This window comes from Trichechus manatus, unplaced genomic scaffold (genome assembly GCF_000243295.1).
Source record: "Trichechus manatus latirostris isolate Lorelei unplaced genomic scaffold, TriManLat1.0 scaffold00019, whole genome shotgun sequence".
Classification (NCBI taxonomy): domain Eukaryota; kingdom Metazoa; phylum Chordata; class Mammalia; order Sirenia; family Trichechidae; genus Trichechus; species Trichechus manatus.
Genome location: NW_004443955.1, coordinates 24,280,123 through 24,302,579, shown reverse-complemented (window position 1 = coordinate 24,302,579; position 22,457 = coordinate 24,280,123). Strand labels below are relative to the sequence as shown.

General features: G+C 38.1%; 1 protein-coding gene across 3 annotated transcripts in view; it reads right to left on the bottom strand.

Annotated features, from left to right (window-relative positions):
• The window catches only part of AKAP13 (A-kinase anchoring protein 13), a 391,580-nt gene that overhangs the window by 231,593 nt on the left and 137,530 nt on the right, over window positions 1–22,457 (bottom strand). For all 3 annotated transcript variants that reach the window (XM_023727887.1, XM_023727889.1, XM_023727888.1), the window contains one exon: window positions 16,075–16,222. In XM_023727887.1, coding sequence (XP_023583655.1) covers window positions 16,075–16,222 — 148 coding nt within the window. The remainder of the gene's footprint in view (window positions 1–16,074; window positions 16,223–22,457) is intronic.

The following is a 22,457-nucleotide window of genomic DNA, read 5'->3' as shown; positions in this document are numbered from 1 at the left end:
AGTCAAATCAGCAAGTTCTATCCATACTGTTTTTCTATAGTTAAGGACTTCTTGGGGAAGCAGGCTTCCTTCTGGATTTTTAGCCTCACAGAATATGTGGAATGTACTCATCAAAACACATACTGTTTTCCTTCAACTTTCACCAAACACTGATCTCAACTTGCCAAAACTATGCTCCTGCTATTAACATCCTTCTTACCTTCCTGCTGAGAAAAAGGAAGAAGAAACTGAGCTAATGTTTTTATTGTTGAGTTGTGCCACCCTGTGCCTTGCCTGATTAACCACAGGCACCTGTGCACCTGCCAGTCAGCTTTCCCTGAATTCATCACCCTGCAGAAACTGTTCTTCCACTGCAGGAGCAAGGTGGAGGGAAATCCCTGTGTGGTCCATATCATGGGCACAGGCCAGGAGAGGTTTCAGACTGTGGCGGCACAAACTAAGCTTTCTGCTGCCTTTGAAAGAAAAAATATTTTTTCTACCACATTATCAATCAGAATAATAATTAAGTTGATTTTCCACCTAATTTTACCCCAGGATCCTCCTAAAGCCCTTCATCTGTGACAGAAGAAATCTCTCATTGCTATGTAATTCCAGGGTAACAAGAAGTATTTACTAACCAAGTACACAGGACAATGCCAGGCATTTGACATGTCATTTTCTCTATGCAATAAATTTATGAGGTATGTATTGTCCTCAATTTACAGATGATTACTTCAAGAAGTAATGGAAACCTGAAAGGGAAATTAGGGAAACAATTCCATTTACAATAGCATCTAAGAGAACAAAATACATAGGCATAAATCTAAACAGGGATGTGAAGGACATATACAATGAAAACTATAAAACACCAGTGGAAGAGATTAAAGAAGACTTAAATAAATGGAAAGATGTTCCATGCTCATGGATTGGAAGACTTAATATTGTTAAGATGTCAATACTACCCAAAGAATCTATAGCTTCAATGCAATCCTTATCAAAATTCCAACAGCCTTCTTTACGGAAATGAAAAACCAATCCTCAACTTTATACGGAATGGCAAGAGGCCTTGGATAGCTAAAACAATGTTGAAATAGAAGGAGAAAGTAGGAGGCCTCAGACTTTCTAATTTTGAAACATATTATACAGCTACAGTAATAAAAACAGCCTGGTACTGGTGTAACAGTAGACACACAAACCAATGGAATAGAATTGAGAGTCCAGAAATAAACCTACACATCTACAGTTAACTGATCTTTAACAAGAGTGCTAAGCCCATTCGATGGGGAAAGAAGAGTCTCTTCAATAAATGATGCAGGGAAAACTGGAAATCCACATGCAGAAAAATGAAACAGGATCCATGCCTCACATCATACGCAAGAACAAATTCAAAATGGATTAAGGACCTAAATATGCAAACTAAAACCATAAAATTCTTAGAAGAACAAGCAGGGATTAACGCTGTCAGGCCTACCTTTAAACAATGGGTTATCTAATATAATAACAAAAGCACAAACAGCAAAAAACAAAATAAACGGGATCTCATAAAAATTAAAAAACTTTTGTTCATCAAAAGACTTTACCAAAAAAGTAAAAAGACAAACTACCCACTGGGAGAATATCTTCAGAAACCATATATCCGACAAGAATCTAATAACCAAAATATGTATAAAACTTTGACAACAACAAAAAGACAAATAACCCAATCATAAAATAGGCAAAGGATTCGAATAGACATTTCACCAAAGAGGACATTCAAATGGGCACCAAACACATGAAAAGATGCTCAGCGTCATCAGCCATCAGAGAGATGCAGACCAAAACCACAATGAGATACCTCTTCACTCCCATTAGGATGGCTAAGATTGAAAAAACAGAAAATAACAAATGTCGGCCAGCATGTGGGGCAATTGGAACCCTTATCTATTGCTGATGGAAATGCAAAATGGTACAGCCGTTGTGGAAAACCGCATGGCAGTTCCTCAAAAAACTAAAAATAGAACTACCAATAGAACTACCCAGCAATTCCACTCCAAGGTATGTACCCAAAAGACTTCAAAGCAGACTCAAAAAGAGACTTGTACACCGTTGTTTACTGCAGCAGTATTCACAATAGACAAAAGGTGGAAACAAGCTAAATGCACATCAACAGATAACTGAATAAACTAAAATGTTTCACATACATACAATGGAATACTACTCAGCCAGTAGGAGAAATGAAATATTGATATATGCTACAGTATGGATGGAGCCTGATGACATGTTGAGTGACATAAGCCAGTCACAAAAGGACAAATACTGTATGACCTCACTTATATAAAAAGACAAATGTACAGAGACCAAAGTTTATTAGTGGTTACCAGGGACGAGAGGGAGGGGTTGGTGGTAAAATCGTACTGATTCAGAGTAGGGTTGCATAGTCAATTATTGTAATTGCTGTCAATAAGTTGTACACCTGTAAAAAGTTAAATTGGCAAAAGCTATGTGATAGATATATTTAAATAAAGACCAAAAAAAAAAAAAAAAGAGTAGCTGCTGAGGCTACTTATATACAACTAAATACCTCAAGGGATTTGGTTCCTTGGTTTGGAGGGTTAGGGTCATGGTTTCATGGGACATCCCAGTTAACTGGCCTAATAATGTGTTTAGCGCTTCTGTTCTACCTCCTAGTTCACTGTGTAGTGCCTGGGGTCTTAAAAGCTTACAAGTGGTCATCCAAGGCACAACAATTGGTCTCTATTCACCTTGAGCAATAGAGGAAGAAGGAGAGTCAGGAACAGGATGAGGATGTGGAATTTGTGGCTAACTGCCTCCATGAAAAACTGCTTCCTTTACCATGAGACAAGAAGAACTGGATGGTGCCTCGCTACTGTTAGAGTACTTTGATCAAAGATTCCATAGAAGAAACCTGACCAAAAGGGGGAAAATGCAGAACAGAACCTCAAATTCTCATAGACTCTAGACTTTTTAGAGCCATGAAGAGTGGATGAACCCCTGAAACTACTGCCCTGAGATAATCTTTAAATCTTAAATCAAAACTATCCCCTGAAGTCATCTTAAAACTGATCAACAGTTTAGCTTAACTAGTAAAAAAGGCCTGCCTTGACCATTATGCTCTTTTAAGAATTATCTATACGGGGTTAAACTGACAACAGCAACTCAAAAAAATTAGATAGGAACCTTAGGGGGGCTGTGAGTTTATGTTAAAGAGGGAAGAACAACTCAGCAAAGGAGGGTAAGGATGGCTGCACAACTCGAAGAATGTAATCAATGTCCCTAAATTGTACATGTAGAAACCCTTGAACTGGTGTATGTTATGCTGTGTATACTCTCAGCAACAACAACAAAATAAATAAAATTGGTGGGGGGGGGAGGTAACTTGCCCAAGGTTAGATAGACATTAAGCAGCAAAGTGCATTATTCAAATTCAAGTCTGATGTCAAAGCACATGGCCTACTAGACCATAATGCAAGAGTTTTGTACCACATTGCCTATAAGCTAAATTCATGTTTGTGTTCTAGCACCTGGAACACAGGCCATATGTCTATTAAGCAAGGATAACAGGTTCATGAACCATCAAGATCTGTCTTTATATAAACACATAACCCCACTAGGTACTGCCACTGCCTTCCAAATTGAATTCTTCCTATGAAGGCTGTAGGAATCTGAAGCAACCTCTCTGCCTGGTATATATATTAAATGTTATGTCTGTGTGTATTTCAATTGTGTTTGCATGTGTGTGCATAACAGAAATTAGAAAAAAAATCTTATTCTTTGAAGGGCTGCCAGCTTAGTTACATGTAAGACAATAATGTGAGCAGAAACAAGTCAACTGATTCAGGCAGGGGTGGATTATCCAATAAGCAAGCTAAAGAGAGTGCTTACCTTGTTTACCAGATCATCTGTAGTGAAACTGTTCATTACAGATTAGTTAGTAAGCACCTTGCTTACTAGGTCATCTGCCCCATCAAGGACTGTAGATTTGAAAAGAGGCTTTGACTCTGTAGGAGGGTGCTGTGGTATTGGGAGAGAGACAGATGCCAAACGGACTCTTCGATGTGTTGAAAAAATGCGAAATTGTTCACTACAGATGATCTGGTCAGCAAGGTAAGCACAGTGCCTATTGAGTAATCCACCCCTGGATTCAGGTAGTGGGTATGGGTATTTTCCTGGCAGAAAGTAGAAGTTTTTCTTTTAAGCTGTGCTGTAACATCTGACTCAGTTGTGTTCCACCACTAACAGCTGAACATCACCAAGCCCAGGACACTATGACTAGAAAGTGAAGATCAATACAGTAGGAGTCTTAGCCCTCCAGAGGTTTACAGTTTACAAAGAGGAATCAAACCAGCTGCAGGTAACTGTAATACAAGTAAAAATGGGATAGGTTCTTTAAGAAACACACACAGTGCAACTGGGGGTACTACATTTCGTAGGCAGGCAAAAAAAAAACCTCACAAAGGAGGTAGCAGTTTAAGAAGGACCTATGACAGGCATCCTGCTCCCCAACTCTCCAACTCCAGGGGCTATTCTCTGCAACCCTCAGAATTCAAATGGACTGTCCCTATTTTATTTATTTAACAAACACTATGTGCCAGGCACTCTTCTCAGTACTTTACAAATAACAATTCATTTACTCCTCATAACAACCCTATAAGGTAGCTACTATTATTATTTCCATTTCCCAGGTGAGAAAACTGAGGCAAAAAAAAAGTTGAGCAACTTTCCCAAGGCTATAAAACTATTAAGTGATAGAATTAGAATTTGTACCCAAGTTTCTTGGCTCCAGTCTGTCCTTACACCCAAAACTTATGGGTACAAGATGGCTTAAAGAGGAAATAAGGGTGTCATGGACAATCAGTAGGGAAAGAATAAAACACTGTGTTCAAATTCTGGCTGTAAAACTCATTAGTTGCATGAGCCGAGATCACGCCCACGCCTCTCGGCCTGAGTTTCTTCATTCAGAGCATGAGGGAGCGGGCTCTAAGGTTTCTGCAGCTATAAAAGCCTGTGGATTTTACCAGGCAGCAGTGGGGAGGGAGAGAAAGCTAGAAAGAAATTCCAGGAATAGGACACAGCTTTAAAAACATAAAAATAGAAAGCAGAGGGTAAGTTCAAGGGATGGAACAAGTCCTGCAAGAGGTACTTTCAGGAACTAGAATACAGCTAGCTGTTTGGTGATAGGATAGACCTCGGCACAAACCTATTTTGTTACTTGTTAGCTGTGTGGCCTGGGGCAAATGATAACCTCTGTAATACTTTTCAATGTATATAGTATCCTAGTCTTATAACTAGAGAAGCCCTGGTGGTGCAGTGGTTAAGCACTCGGCTGCTAACCGAAAGGTTGGCTGTTCAAACCCACTAGCCACTCCATAGGAGAAAGATGGGGCATTCTGCTTCCGTAAAGATTTACAACCTTGGAAACCCTATGGGCAGTTCCACTCTGTCCTATAGGGTCGCTATGAGTCGGAATTGACTCAATGGCCGATGGATTTTTTATTAGTTTTGTAACTGAAGAGATATAATTTAAAAGAGTCCTCCCAAATTCTTTAATACTATCATCCAAAACAACACATATTTTCATTTCATTTCCAGATAGATAGAAAGATAGACAGACAGATAGCAATATGTTTTTCAGTCTAAGAAAAAATGTTATGGTTCCCATTTAGGAATCTAACCAATAATTATAGCATTGTCCATTTATTCCAAATTAAGCTAGTTTATAAACTGCTGACAATCCTTTGAGGTAGACATGAAAAAATGTCAATAAACATTAAAATCACCAATTTCATAACACATGATAATAATGCGATAATTTAGGATCCAAACTGAATTCTGTCTTCAAACCTTCAACTCACCATGCCTTAGAAAAAATATGACAGTAACCTAAAATACTAATATACACCGTCCTTATCTATCCCAACAGTCTTGAGCTTTCCCACCAGTCTCCTTCCCCAAGCCTATGCAAAGCTTTACAAGGCAGGGATAACTTCTTTACAAGCCCTCAGATGAGAAACCTGAAAGCTTGAACCAGAAAGGGAGTCACAATGTCACCAAAAATAAACATCATTTACTGCTCCATAAAATCAGCTTTTGTACGTACACAAGGTTCATACCATATTCTTAATCTTTAATTTTATCACTGGCAAGCACACATGCGGGCGCGCACACACACACACACACAAAGGCAAAAGGCCATGGTGAAGCAATTCCTCTTTACTCAAAAATGGAAAATATAGAAGTATCTGCATAGAAATCTATCTGGGGCTGCTAAACTGACTGTTTACTCAGGCAGGATGGGGATGAGGGCAAACAAGGAGGGAATAAAACAGAAGAAGGTATACAGCAGTATGTGTACACACGTGCGTGTATGTGTACACACATACATGTGCTTACCAGCACAAGTGTACATATCTCTTTCTGCTGCTTTAGCAGAGAATTTATTAGCAGGCGAAAGGGTATATGGGTGAGCTTCTGTTGGGTAGTCTGGCTCTATTTGTATAAAATGAAATTGTGTATCAGAGGAAATGGAATGGCAGAAAATGGCAGTGACATAGATATCTAAGAGAAGCCATCCAACTGCTAGCCCAATGTCTTCCCTTCAGACATGAACTCACAATCTGAAGAAGAAACTATGAATCATCATAAGTAAAATGTGCCATAAATCCGGAAATTGTTTGGTTATGATTACAGGCTTTTTTCCCCCTATAAGAAAAGCTGAGGGTTAAAAGAAGAGTACAACTCAGTAGAGAACTGAGGGTTTCCCGGATCAGTCTTCATTAAACTTAAAGAGCAAACTGGAGAACTTACTATTCATCAAGAACAAAGCACCTCAAACTGACTGGAAATCAACCACATAGCTTTGGCGGGGGCTATTCTTTCACTTTAACGTCTTCTACTAGGCTGAAGTGGCTCTTGAGATTAATTTTTAATCCCTATAGCCTTACAGATAAGCATCTAGGGGGAAAAAGCCACCTTTATTTTTTTAACCGAAGGTTATATAATATGAACCCCCAAAATAAAACTAAAATCTCTGCATATGCACACATAAAACCTCTCACTGCTATAGACTTGCTGTAGACACATGACTGTCTGCAGGAAACATCAGTCTTATGACTGCCTCTGTAAACCAAGAATACAAAGTACTGACAATGTCTACAACTACATTGCAAAGACATGGGGATAGGAAGCCATATTCAACTCAACACAAAAACCACAACTTCTTTTTACATGAAAACAGAAGCTGCAGTAGAAAAAAAGGATAACAAGGTTTTCAGCTAGTTCCATGGTGTTTTCCCTTCCATGCAGTTTCCTGGTAACAACAAAGGGAAATAAAAATCACAAGTCTTTTTAAAAAAGGGAAGTTCTGAAAAAGTTATTGAGCTTCTTTTGGAAGAAGCTGCCCTAGAGGATTTAAGGGAAAAGAAGAGAGAGAACTTATTCAGGAAACATGGCCTATATTTTAATTCCACTTTTTAAATTGCCCCCTGAGTTTATTCCACTATCAGGTCAAGTTAATTTAAAACAGAAATATAAAATAAATTACAGGGCAGGAGACCTGTTCCAGATTAAGTGAATTATAAGAGATGCTGAAGCAGGCTGGCAATTAGGTGTATAGACAGAGATCTTAGAGGTTTGAATCCCAGCTCCTTTGTCAACACATTTGGTTACCTTGAAAAAGTCACTCAACCTTGAAGAGCAAAAAATGGAACCTGAGAGATGGCCCTACTCAATGGACACGGCATAAAATAGGTTATCTAAAAAGTGGTAGTTATTATTTTTATGTGCTCCTGCTCTGGTAACTCAAAGAAAATAGGGTCCTAATACTCTACAAAGAGCTTCTGCAGCATGGCTCAACAAGCTTCTGAGCTACATGTTAGCCTTTGGCATTGCAGAACTGAAAAAAGAAAAGGAGGAGCAGAAGAATCAAGAATAAACAAAAAACACAAGGAGCACCTAGGTTAGAAACAAAAATTTAACTGCTAATGGTCCTTTTGGGGCCCTGGTGGCACAGAGGTTAAGAGCTCAGCTGCTAACCAAAAGGTTGGCAGTTCGAATCCACAAACCACTCCTTGGAAACCCTATGAGGCAGTTCTACTCTGTCCCATTGGGTTGCTATGAGTCGGAATCAACTCAACAGCAACAGTTTTTTTGGTTGTTTTTGTTTGTTTAATGGTCCTCTTAAAAGCAACTAATCCACACCCTTCTCAAGCTCACAGGTCAGGAGATGTGTGTTCATGAGGTTGGAAGAACTTTCCTGCAGGATCCTTATCACTATATGAAACACCCGCACCCATGGAAACGAAATACTGCTACAGATAAACAACACTGCTGAAGCATGACCCAAGAATTACTTCATTTCCTACAAAGCTAAAAGTGGAACATACGCCATCCGGGCCTTCTCTTTTTAGGATGAAACAATTGGGACTTTGTTTCAGCGGCTATCCAAAAAGGAACCCTAAAAGTGCTGGCTGAGCCAGCCAAGCCCGGTACCACACAGATGTCATCTTCTAGAGGAAGCTTGCATTAGCAGTCAGTGGTGGAAAATATAAAAATAATACCTTTTACTACTTGAGTTTTGCATAAAAACATATGAGAATGTGGTGTCTTTTTCTTCCCTTTGAGTGGTTACAGCAGGGTTTAAATTTTTTTTTTTTTCACTCTTTAGATCCACACTCTAATAGGAGATAGGATTATCTGCTGAAGTTTGTACTCACTGCTAGTTTCTGGTGATCTAATGGCAGATGTGCAAATTTGTATAAAACTTCTCTATATGGACTGTATTTCAGCAGAGGGGGGAAATGGCAGGCACAGAAATTTCATCGCATGCATTTTTAGGGGAGGAAGCATCCAATTAATGCTAAAAAACTGACCTACCAGCCTATACCTCTAAAGCAGTGTTTCTGATCCTATTTTTCATTATCATTCCCCTCCAGGACTCTTCAGACTTTTCTCCCTTATTTACTCCCTGCCCCATGTAATTTTAATACCATAAATCTGTTGCCATCGAGTTGATTTTGACTCATAGTGACCCTACAGGATGGAGCAGAATTGCCATATAGGATTTCCAAGGCTGTAAATCTTTATGGAAGCAGACTGTCACATCTTTCTCTCACAGAGCGGCTGGTGGATTCAGACTGTTGACCTTTCAGTTAGCAATTGAGTGCTTAACCACTGCTCTACCAGGGCTCCTTTTAATACAATAGATATGCCATATATTTGTTTTATGCAATATATGTATACCAAACCCGTTGCCGTCAAGTTGATTCCAACTCATAGCAACCTTACAGGCCACAGCAGAACTGCCCTATAGGGCTTCCAAGGAGTGGCTGGTGGATTCGAACTGCCGACCTTTTTGGTGAGTAGCGGAACTCTTAACTACTGTGCCACCAGGGCACCATTATATATATATCTGTCCTTTATACATAAATAGTAGTATCTTTTTATCTATATGGGAAGGATCAAACTGAAGACAGCAACTTGAAAGATTAGATAGGAACCTTAAGGGGTAGTGAATTTATGTTAATGAAGGAGGAACAATTCAAAAAAGGAGGGTGAGAATGGTTAAACAACTTGAATATAATCCATGTCACTAAATGGTACACGTAAAAACTGTTGAATTGGTGTATATTTTGCTGTGCATATTCTCAATAACAACAACAAAATAAATAAATAAATGTTTAAAAAAGATCTTTCCGCCCCCTCTCAGTCAATTTTTACCCCCTCGGGGGTGATACTGCCCTTACTGTGAATGCATGTGCTTAGGATTCCAATGCTATATGCATATTCCCAAGGAGATGAAATATTCAGATAATTTCCCTATGAGCATTACAACTCGGGACAGTAGACAACAGATTTTTCCCCCTTCAACTAGTTCTCAGTTTGACTTTCAGTATAACCACTAAATAATGACTAACACTGGGACAGTAATTTAGCTTTTTTAAAATATAAAATGGTATTTGTCTATACGTAGCATATTTTAGAATACGGAGACTATTAGAAAACGTCCAATAAAAAAATAACTGATTACTCTGGGGTTGAGGGGAGTACATCTTCTTGGATTAGGCCAGTTAAAAGCCTACAACTTCTTTTCAAATATGCTATTTAATTCGGCAACCTTTGGGCACCTGCTGCTAGGAACAGAATGCGGGCTCCTAAGAACTGAGAGACACAGAGTGCTGTAACTGCAGGACTACTTCCTGAAGCCCAGGCTGCACGCACTGATTTTTAGTTAAATTCAAAAGGACTTCTGGTCATGGTAAATGTACTTTTCTTTCTTTCCTTTTTTTTTTTTTAATGACAAATCTACTTTGTATAGTATCTTCCTTTTGATGAATAAGAAAGAAAAGAAAAATACTAAAGAGCAAAGTCAAATTTTGGGTTAATGTTTGCAGTTTTCCTGTCAAACAATAACTCATGTTGTGAATTCTAAAATAAATAGCAGACCTACTGAAAAAAAGTTTCATTTTATGAGAGAGTCTGCATCAAAAGCCTTCCACAGAAATAGAAAGCAGTATCCACTAAACATCCTGTCCTATTTTTCATTCTGAAATCACTGTTTGCTTGGTCTAGATACACATTTTAATTAATAAAGTAAACAATAAAGTAGTAGTCCATATTTCCCCAAGAAATATCTTGCAAGGATATTCAGGTTTCTTTACATTGCTTACCTGTTCTATATAGGTCTTTTAAATTTTTTTAGCTTCAACTCTACAGAGAAATTATTGATTAGTTAAAATGAGATTTTTTTGTGTTCGAGTTTTTTTATAGGAAGAGAAAATACTAATGAGGATATTTTATTTTTACTTATTACAAAGGCAACACCTTTTGTTATTAAAGGTGTATTTCCATTTCAGGCTATAACTTATAGCAAATTACATTACTGAACCAGCCACATCATAGATACTTTAAATGTAATATTTTCTGGGGGAAGTCAGCACGACTTGACCGAGGCAAGGTCATGGAAGCTCTATAGACACATCCAAACACCCTGAGGGATCGAATTAATGGGCTGAGGACTGGGGACCATGGTCTCGAGGGACATCTAACTCAATTGGCATAATATAGTTTATAAAGAAAATGTTCTACATCCTACTTTGGTGAGTAGAATCTGGGGTCTTAAAAGCTTTTGAGTGGCCAGCTAAGATACTCCACTGGTCTCAGCCCGTCTGGAGCAAGGGAGAATGAAGAAAACCAGAGACAAAAGGAAACCAAAGACTCAAGGGAAAGATCAGTCCAAAGGACTAATGGACCACAACTACCACAGCCTCCACCAGACTGAGTTCAGCACAACTAGATGGTGCCCGGCTACCACCACCGACTGCTCTGACAGCGATCACGATAGAGGGTCCCGGACAGAACTGGAGAAAAATGAAATTCTAACTCACAAAAGAAGACTAGACTTACTGGTCGACAGACACTGGAGAAACCCTGAGAGTATGGCCGCCAGACACCCTTTTAACTCAGTACTAAGTCACTCCTGCGGTTCACCCTTCAGCCAAAGATTAGATAGGCCCATAAAACAAACAATAATACACACAGCTCAACCATGTATATGAGACTAAATGGGCACACCAGCCCAGGGGCAAGGATGAGAAGGTAGGAGGGGACAGGAAAGCTGGGCGAATGGAAATGGGAACCCAAGGTCAAGAAGGGGAGAGTTTTGACACGTCACGGGCTGGCAACCAATGTCATAAAACAGTATGTGTATTAACTATTTAATAAGATACTAATTTGTCCTGTAAACCTTCATCTAAAGCATAATAAAAAAAATCTTTTTTTATAAAATAAATGTAATATTTTATTATAAAACTTGCTTATCCTTCTCTGGTGTTAATTAGCACAAAGATGGCTTTATTTTCAAAAGAGAGGACATTCTTTTCAGTCTTCAAAATATTTTTAAAAATAACTATATACTATAAAAGTAAAATGGTCACTGTAAACCATTCAATCAATTGCAGGCAGATAAAGTAGAAAGCCAAAGTCTCCAACTACCTGTCCCCTAAGATGTTTCTACTCTTTTACATATTCTATTGAAAAAAGAGAAATCGTACTATACATCTATAGCCTTATGATGATAATAAGCCAAGAAAAGAGTACTTTAAAAAGCCTTTACAACTGATTTATAATAATTTGTAAAACCACACAATCCACTGTAACCTTCTCATTAGAAAACAAGCAACAAAAGCAAAGTAAAGAGAAAAAAAAAATGGGACTATAATCGCAATATTTGAGGCCAAAGTTTTTTTTAGCAGACCATTTAGAAATGTCTTATTTCCACTCCAAATAATAAAAGGTTACAGACTAGCATTAAGAAGTAGCTGCCTTTTGAAGGTCAATCAATCATCTGGTTTTAGTAAAAATTAAAATATTATAAAACATTGACAGTGAAACATGCAGGGACCTCAAAGAAAAATGAGAGCCAACGATCTGGATGAAACATGACATTAAAAGCAAGAACAAGACACAAAGCTCTTTTTCTTTCCCTGGCCAGCTAAAAGGACTAGGAATTGCAGAGCCTGTCTTCACATGAGCAGAAATGGTGCAGGGACATCCCTATAGGCAGCAGCTGCTGCAAAAAGACCATGCGCATTCACCCAGTAACCGGGATGCACAAAGCACTGTGCAAACTTCCCATGAAGAATCTCAACCACTGACACTGCCCTCAGCCAGCAGACAGGAAATCTGAGGCTCAATGTAGCTAGCTGACGCACGTAAGTCATCAATGGAAAGCAAAGAGAGACTCATGCCCCAGGCCAAGAATTCGATTCCAGAAGCCAGAGACACCTTTAGAGTTGTGGTTTGTTTTTTGTTTTTTTTTAATTAAAGAAAAAAATAAGTGTGTAGGGGGAGGGGAGTATGAGTATAACCTTTCTAGAAGAGTGGCTCCTCGGGGCCAGAATGAATTTCAATACAGTGGAAACATTTTCCAGTTTAGAAGAGCAGTGAACAAAGCAGACACACATCATTGCCCTCAAAAGCTGACAGTTTAGCAGGGGCAGGGAGAAAGTCAATAAGGCCCATAGTGTGTTGCAGCCCTGGTGGCACAGTGGTTAAGTGCTCCGGCTGCTAAGCAAAAGGTCAGCAGCTCAAATCCACCAGCTTGGAAACCTTACTGGGCAGTTCTACTGTGTCCTATAGGATCGCTATGAGTCAGAATCGACTTGATAGCAACAGGTTTGGTTTTTTGTTTTTTAATACTGTGTTAGATGGTGATAAATGCAATGGTGACAAATAAAGCGGGGAAGGGGGTAAGGAGTGCTGAGAAGCAGCAGGTGTATATTTATGTAAGGGGGGGGGGGGGATCTGCGTAAAGACCTGAAGGAAGGGAAGGAACAAATACATGAAAGCAGATTTAAAGCAGTTTAATTCTAGGCTAGAAAATTAGCTCCATGATATAAGTAAAAAAATTCAAAGTTAACTTAACCCTCAAAGACCCTAGCTTTATTCTCCACAACATATTACTCAACTAATTCAGATGACAGCTGCTAAAAAGACAGAGAAACAGAAAGAAATCTCATCCATGACGACCAGAGCAGTAGGGTCTATTCAGGTAGCTCCTTTGCTTTATTAGCGAACAGAGCTCCTAATACACCAACTAGGGACCTCACTGGTACCCTTACATATCTCAGGCTCACATGTTAAAGTGCTGTCTTATATTTGGGATGCCTGTACAGAAGGCTCTTCCAAGGACTTTAATCCTGTGTCACCTCTGCCGTGATTACTGTTATTGTTAGTTGCCATCGAGTCAGTTCCGACTCACAGAGACTCTGTGGACAACAGAACGGAACACTGGTGGGTCCTGCGCCATCCTCACAATCACTGCTATGCTGTAATTAGGCCCCTCATATCTGCAGCCTGACTGAATTCAGGTGGGCAGTAGAAAAATGTTCAAGCCGGTGGGGGGGGGGCAGGAGTTGGCCCCATAAACACGATACAGAATACGGGAAGTGGGTAAGATCATAATTTAAGGAGAGGAGAGCTGATGAGTAGTAAATGAAGTAGAAGGAGTGTACTAGGACTCCAGGCCCCAAGCAAACTGGGCAGAAAGTGTTTCTGGGAATTTGGACCAAATTAGAGGAAAGCAGCAGAATACAACATCCATTTGGTGAGTTGGGGTCAGCAGGGCAAGGCTACTAAGAGTCTGTAAGCCCAAATGGATACTCAGCAATAGGTGCAGCTAGAAAAGAGGGGCACAGGGATATATAAGGAGGTGTTAGAAACAAAGACAAAGGAAGAAATGGAAACAAGAGGCCAGAAAGGTAGACTGTATAAGGATCTGGTATAAATGTAGAGCTCCAGGCTGTCATACAAGTATAGTGGGTTTGTGAATACAAGGACAGTAAATGCCTACCCATCCATCCTAATTTAAGTATCTTGCCAGTGAGGGTGTAGGAGCTGCCAGCTACATCCCTCTCCACCCAAAAGGCTGGATTCTGCTGGGGATTGTGACTGAAGAGCGTATCTATGACCCAGAGTCACATCTTCTTCACACTTGTCCTTTCTCCTTATATCTACTTATATGCTCTGTGTGTATGCGCATATGTGAACATATATATATGTATACACACACAAACACACACAACGTTAACTCCTAAAGGGTTCCTAAATGCAGGAAGAAATAAGTTTATAAAAACGATCTCCATTCTTTTCCTAATAAGAGTCCCCAGTCAGGGACTGATTCCACCTAGCTGAGCTGCTTCTAGCCATCACCAACACTTAATACGTGTTTAGCAATGGTGATACTGGATGGCACCTACTAGAGAGCCAACCTCAAGTTCCAGATAAGCCTTTCTGACAAGATACACATCACAGGAAACAAGACGACTGGGGCTTTAAGTTACAAAGAAAGGTACCTAATGCTCTTTAGAAAAGAAATCAGTATCTATCCTGAATTCTTTGTTACATTTCCTATCCTTAAAAAAAAAAAATTGGGGGGGCGGGGGTGGGGTGTAATATTCCCAGGAACTATTAGGAATCTTTACATCTTGTATTTTTCAAAATCATTTTTCCCAAGTGGGAAGATAAACACAGCTTTCAATTGTCTTAATCCCAATTGTTGAATGCAGTATGATTTTCAGGATTTGGTGGGTACCAGACACTAAGTTAATTTATATAAAATAGCACAGCAACAAAAAACTGGCAATCTGATCCAACATCAGAAAGACAAGGTATTAAAAGTGCTTCATAAATTAACATTTTTTTACACTCATCTATATCAGCAAAGCAGAATTAGTGTTATATAAAATACTGGTTTAAAAATGTTTCAGTAAGAATTAAATCCATTTTATTCTCTAAAGGAAAATAGTTCAACTGACAACTTTTTTAAAGGGGTTCCACCCTAAATGTGCCCTCTTTTGCATTCTGATGAAAAGTAGTTGATTGTTAACTTGGAAGTAAGATCAGTTAAGAAAAGAAGCTCATCCCTAAACCCCAATCAGTATCTTCAGATGCTGGGATAGGCCAAGAGATAGTGATTACTTTATCAGAAGTTTCTGATGGAAGTAGTGATGACTTTGTAAAGAATTTTTCATAAGTAAACATTTTCCCCTTAATTCTGTTAAACTTATAAGAGCTTTAAGCACTCATTCCACCATAAATTATCATTTCCAATTTGGGGAAAGTTCAGCTTTTATAAAAGATTCTGTAAGTCTCTCCCTCACACATTTTGAGAAATCTGTTAGTAACTGTGTTTTACTTTTGCCGCCAGTAAATTCATAATCGAATCTGCAGTCATACCATGGTAGCCATGTGAGAACGTGTCTCTTTCATATATGTTTTAGTTTTCCCAAAAATGTCAAGCCTCCAATAAATTAGTATTTTTGCTAATTCTGATTTTTATCTTTCAATTTATGACATCATTTTATCTCACCTATTTCTAGTTAGGCTCTGATTTTTGTGGAACAAGCAAGATATAAACAAAATCCAGTATCTATGCATTTAAAACAAAGATCTGATAATAATAGATGACTCTGATTTACTCTTCCTACCACGCTATACCAATGAACATAGAATAAAAGTGTTCATGAACTATGTATAATTTTCTAACATGATAAGATCATGTTTATTTTTCATAAGTAAAGATTCCACTCAAATACTTACCAGGAGCAATCGTCTCCAATGTATCAGAACTGATCTTCCGAGTGCTTGTACAGTGATGGAGGGTAGAACCCGAAAATACCAAGTAAAAAACTACATCATCTTCAACTTTGTCCTCTTCAGCAAGCAATACTGTAACAACGCAATCGCCCTAGGAAAGGAGAAGAAGATACAGCAAGTTTGCATTAGGAAGGTTTCTCTTGGGAGTCTATCTTTACGAAACATCAAATTTACGAGAAAATCAAATACATCATCTAACCTGTGCTCCCATTCTAGTAGGCTTATCAAACACTTATCGAGCACTTATTACATGCTTAGGGAGACCCTGGTGACGCAGTGGTTAAGCGCTACATCTGCTAACCAAAAGGTCGGCAGTTCAAATCCACCAGGCGCTCCTTGGAAACTCTATAGGGGCAGTTCTACTCCGTCCTATAGGGTCACTATGAGTCGGAATCGACTCGACAGCAGTGGGTTTGGTTTTTGTTTTATTATGTGCTAGGCAGTATTCTCGGCATTGAGAATACAGAATGAAGGTAAAAATAAGCTCACTGTTACTGTAGTGGAGATCATTAGACAAACAAGTAAACTAACAAGAGAACAGTTTGTATAATTTACTTAATAAGTGTGTAAAAAGGGCAGCTATCTAGGAAAATTCAAAAATAAGGCAGAGGATGGAAAGGTATATTTAATAGTTACATCCTCATACTCAGAATGTTCCTTGTGTTCCAGATGCAGCAATAATTCTCTAAATACCAATTTCCCCCATTTCCCCAGCAAAGATATGAATTCAGCAGAGCCTGTAAGAGGCCTGTGTGAAAATGGTATGTTGAGCATGAGCTTGGGATCCAGGTAAATCTGGGTTTAAATTCCACCTATAACGACTTTACTTAAATCCTGAAATCCCAAGTCAGTTTCCTTATAAGTGGAGGTAACACCTTCCTTCCTTACAGCTAATATATAAAAGCTCTTGGAACATGTTCAGCTCTCAGTCTGTGGTAATGTTATCAACCCATTCAGATGGAAGGCCACTTTTCTAACAATTTGCTGACCATCTGGCATCTCTGCTCTTCCTTAAATCACCCACCCCCCATTAAACCCACAAAAACAGACAAAAATATTGTGCCTATAACTTTTCCCATGATTTGGCAACTATTTCGAAGTTAAGACATCTCTTTCGTTTGGTTGCAAATATTCCTCTAGCAGTTTACGTACACTGGTTTTTTATTGAGGCAAGTGGCTAAATCAAATATATTCTGTGAAATACAGTCCTAATTACCATTCTCCCAATCTAAACATTATGTAATTCATGTTGTAATCATAAATAAGATTTTAAAACATTCTGTAGTATTATGAAAAGCACTACAAAAAGCCAATTTAAGGAAAGCCAAGTCATTTTAGCAATAAATAGAGGAGAGAATTCTCATCACTTAATAGCATTGTTTCCTTTCCATTTTAGCCATAATAAAGCCCACAAGAGAACCATGCCACCCTGTGGCCATAAGTTATTAAGCAGAAGGTAGTATTTTACTCAACATTGAAAACCAAAGCTTATAAAGTCAAACCTAGGATTAAGTCTAATAGCAGAAATGCTTCAGTAGGTCAATTCTGGAAACACAGAGTTAAATTATTTCCCAAAGACCTGAGTTTCTATCTTGTGTAGTACTCAAATCTGTTGCATACAACATATAAGAAGTTCAAAGAAACTACAATCCCAAATAAGCAGTATTTTGTTACAAAGCTAATTATTAACATGAATGTTGAACTGGAGAGTTCCAGAACACCCTAATACAAGGAATATCAGTAAGCAGAATTACATCACTGACTTGAGTAACCATTTAGAATTATGTGTTAGTCCTACATATAGTTCCTCTCTAGAAATACGTTTTAATTATATTGCGGTAAATAAAAGAAAAAAATTGCCGTTTTAACAATTTTTAAGTGTACAATTCAGTGACATTAATTATATGTACTATGTTGTTCAACCATCACTACTATCCATTTCCCAAACTGCTTCATCACCCCAAACAGAAACTCAGTTTACCCTTTAATCAAAAACTCCCCACTTCCCTCTCCCCCTGGTAACCACTAATAAACTTTGTCTCTATGCATTTCCCTATTCTAGATATTTCATATAAATGGGATCATATAATATTTGCCCTTTGGGTCTGATTATTTCACTCAGTATAATGTTTTCCCTATGGTAGCAACTATCCGAACTTCACTTCTCTTTATGCTGAGTAATATTCCATTGTATGTATGTACCACATTTTGTTTATCCATTCATCTGTTGGTGGACACTTGGGCTGTTTCCACCTTTCAGCTATTGTAACTAATGCTGCAATGAACACTGGTATACAAGTATCTGTTTGCGTGCCTGCTTTCAAGTCTTTTGTGAATATACCATATGCTGGGTCATATGCTAATTCTATATTTAACTTTTTGAGGAACTACCAAACTGGTTTCCACTCAGGCTGCACCATTTTACACTCCCATTAACAATGCACAAGGGTTCCAATTTCTCCATATCCTCACCCACACTGTTTTCGATAATAGCCATCCTACCCGGTATGAAGTAGTATCTCATTGCAGTTTTGATCTGCACTTCCCTAATGACTAATGGGAGACTTGGTGGCTCAGTGGTTAACAGCTCAGCTGCTAACCAAAAGGTCGGCAGTTCCAATCCACCAGCCGCTCCTTGGTAACCCTATGGGGCAGCTCTACTCTGTCCTACAGGGTCACTGTGGATCGGAATTGACCCGATGGGTTTGGTTTTTGGTTTAATGACTAATAGAATTTCATGTGCTTATTGGCCATTTCTATATATCTTCTTTGAAGAAACATCCTTTGCCCATTTTTAAAATGGGTTGTTAGTCTTTTTGTTGTTGAGTTGTAGGAGTTCTTTATATATTCTGGATATTAAACCTTTATCAGATACATAGTTCCCAAATATTTTCTCCCATTCTGTAGGCTACCTCTTCACTTTGTTGATAAAGTCCTTTGATGCAGAATAGTTCTTAATTTTGATGAAGTCCAGTTTATCTATTTTGTCTTTTGTTGCTCATGCTTTTGCTATCAGATATAAGAATATATTGTTAAAAACAAGATACTGAAGATTTACTCCTATGTTTTCTTCTAAGACTTTTATGGTATTAGTTCTTAATTTTCATATATAGTGTGAGATATGGGTCCTACTTCATTCTTCTGTATGTGGAGATCCAATCATCCTACCTCCATTTGTTGAGGAGAATATTCTTTCCTCCACTGAATGAATGAACTTGGCACTCTTGTCAAAAAGCAATTAACTGTAAGTGTATGGGTTTATTTCTGAACTCTCAATTCTATTCCACTGGTCTGTAAGTCTATCCTTATACTAGTACCACACTGTTTTGGTTACCATAGCTTGATTTTGAAATAAGGGAAATATGAATTTTCCTACTTTGTTCTTCTTTTTCAAGATTGTTTTGGCTATTCGTAGCCCCTTGCCATTTCATATGAATTTGAGGATCAGCTTTTCCATTTCGGAAAAAAAGGCCGCTGGGATTTTGACAGGGACTGTGTTGAATCTGTAGAGGACTTTGGGTAGTAGTGACATCTTAATAATTTTAAGTCTTCCAGTCCATGAACACAGGGTGTCTTTCCATTTATTTAGGTCTTCTTTAATTTCAGAAATGTTTTATAGTTTTCAGTGTAGAAGTCTTTCACCTGCCTGGCTAAATTTATTCCTACATATTTCATTCTTTTAGATACTATTGTAAATGGGACTGTTTTCTTGATTTTTTCAGATTGTTTTTTGTTGGTGTATAGAAATATTACTGATTTTTGTGTGTTGATCTTGTACCTTACCACTTTGCTGAATTCATTTATTAGCTCTAGGAACTTTCTGTGGAATCTTTCAAATTTTCTATATATAGGATCATGTCTTCTGTGAATATAGTTTTACTTCTTCCTTTGCAATTTGGATGCCTTTTATTTCTTTTTCTTGCTGAAATGCTCTGGCTAGAACTTCTAGTACAATATTGAATAGCAGCAGTGAAAGCAGGTATCATGGATTGAATTGTGTCCCCCAAAAATATCTGTCAACTTGGCTAGGCCATGATTCCCAGTACTGTCCACCATTTTGTCATCTAAGGTGATTTTCCTATGTGTTGTAAATCCTATCTCTATGATGTTAATGAGATGGGATTATTGGCAGTTATGTTAACAAGGCAGGACTCAATCTACAAGATTGGGTTGTGTCTTAAGCCAATCTCTTTTGAGATATAAAAGAAAGGAGTGAGCAGAGAGACATGGGAACCTCATATGACCAAGAAAGTAGAGCCAGGAGCACGTCTTTGGACCTGGGATCCCTGCGCTGTAAAGGTCCTAGAGCAGGGGGAAGATTGTCGAGAAGGACCTTCCCCCAGAGCTGACAGAGAGAGAAAACCTTCCCCTGGAGCTGGCATTCAGAGTTCTAGCCTGAATTCAGAGTTCTAGCCTCCTAGACTGTGAGAGAATAAATTTCTCTTTGTTAAATCCATCTACTTGTGATATTTCTGTTATAGCAGCACTAGATAACAAAGACAGCAGGCATCCTCATCTTGTTCCTGATCTTATGGATTTTTTCATAAAGGCCCTTTATCATGTTGAGGAATTTCCCTTCTATTCCTAGTTTGCTGGTGTTTTTATCACTGAAGGATGCTGGATTTTGTTATATGCCTTTTCTGCAATCAAACTGATCATGTAGTTCTTTTCCATCATTTTGTTAATGTGGTACGTTACAATGATTTTTCTTCTGTTGAACCACCCTGTATTCCTGGGGTAAATCCCACTTCGCCATGGTATATAATCCTTTTAATATGCTGCTGGATTTGGATTGCTAGCACTTTATTGAGAATTTTTGCACCTGTTTTCATAAAGGATATTGGTCTGTGTTTTCTTCTGGTGTCTTTATTTGGCTTTGGTATCACGGTAAAGCTAGCCTCACAGAGTGAGTTAGAATTGCTACCATCCCTTTTATTATTTTGGAGGAGTTTGAGAAGGATTGGTGTTGATTCTTCTTTAAATGTTTGGTAGACTTTACTAGTGAAGCCATCTGGTTCTGGACTTCCCTTCGTTGGGAGTTTTTTGATTACTGATTCAATCTCTTCACTTCTTATAAATCTACTGAGATATTCTATTTCTTCTGCAGTCAATTTAGGTAGTTTGTGTGTTTCACAGAATTGGTTCTAGGAAATATTTTTGACAAGTTTAGGCTGGTAAAATATTTAATCTCTTTTTGCATGATAAACCATAACCAGGTGGAATATCTGTAGCATAAATGAGAAGAGTCAATGTCTCAAGATACTGAAATACCATTATAACCTGAAAAAAAATCGCAAATGACAGTTCAAAGGTTCATTATTCTTTAGAGTACAGGTTGGCAAACTACAACCTATGGGCCAAATCCAGCCTGTCACTTGTTTTTGCATAGCTCATGAGCTGAGAAAGGTTTGCACACTTTTTAATGGTTGGATGCAAATAAAAAAAAATTCAAAAGAATATTTCATACCCGAAAATTGTATGAAATTCAAATTTCAATATCCATAAATAAAGTTTTTGTCAGAACATAGCCAAGAAAATTTGTTTACATACTGTTTATGGCTTTCACACTAGAATAGGCCATGGCAGAGTTGAATGGTTGTCACAGAGACTGTACGGCCCAGAAGCCTAAAATACTTACTCTTTGGACCTTTACAGAAAGTTTGCTGACCCCTGCATTAGTAGCTGATGTCTGTCACAACTACTCCACTCTGCTGGTGTAACACAAAAGCAGTCACAGGCAATACATAAGCAAATGAATTCAGCTGTGTTCCAATAAAACTTTATTTACAAAAACAAGTGGCCCATCCATAGATCTTAGTTTATGAACCCCTGCTTTAGGGCCAAGAAATCATAAAATAAGAGTCAAAAGAAAATAGATATGAGTATATTTTAGCCATTTTAATAATGTTTCTCTTATCTTATGACTTGAGGGTAGTTCTTGGGATTTAAACATAAAACTGGTGAAACAGGTATCTTAGTTAGTTAGTTAGTCACTGTGCTTCAGATTTCATTCTAGTCTTTGAACAGTTTCATAAAAACAGGCCTGGGGAGAGGGGGTATTTAAACCCCAAACCTTAATATTTATATAGTTTATATGCTCATTGTTTTATAATTGGGAGAACAATAAGAGACAAGCAAAATACTCTTAATATACGGTTTCAAAACTTCTAAAAATTCTTTTTAAAATTTTTAGTAGTACTGAATACCAGCAAAGGGGTATTCAAAAATGTCACTGCTGGTGACATTTTTCTTTTTTTTATTTCAAAAGGAGTAATAAATTTATAGAGAAAAATCCAAAGTCTCGTTTCACAGTCCTCAGCCAACTG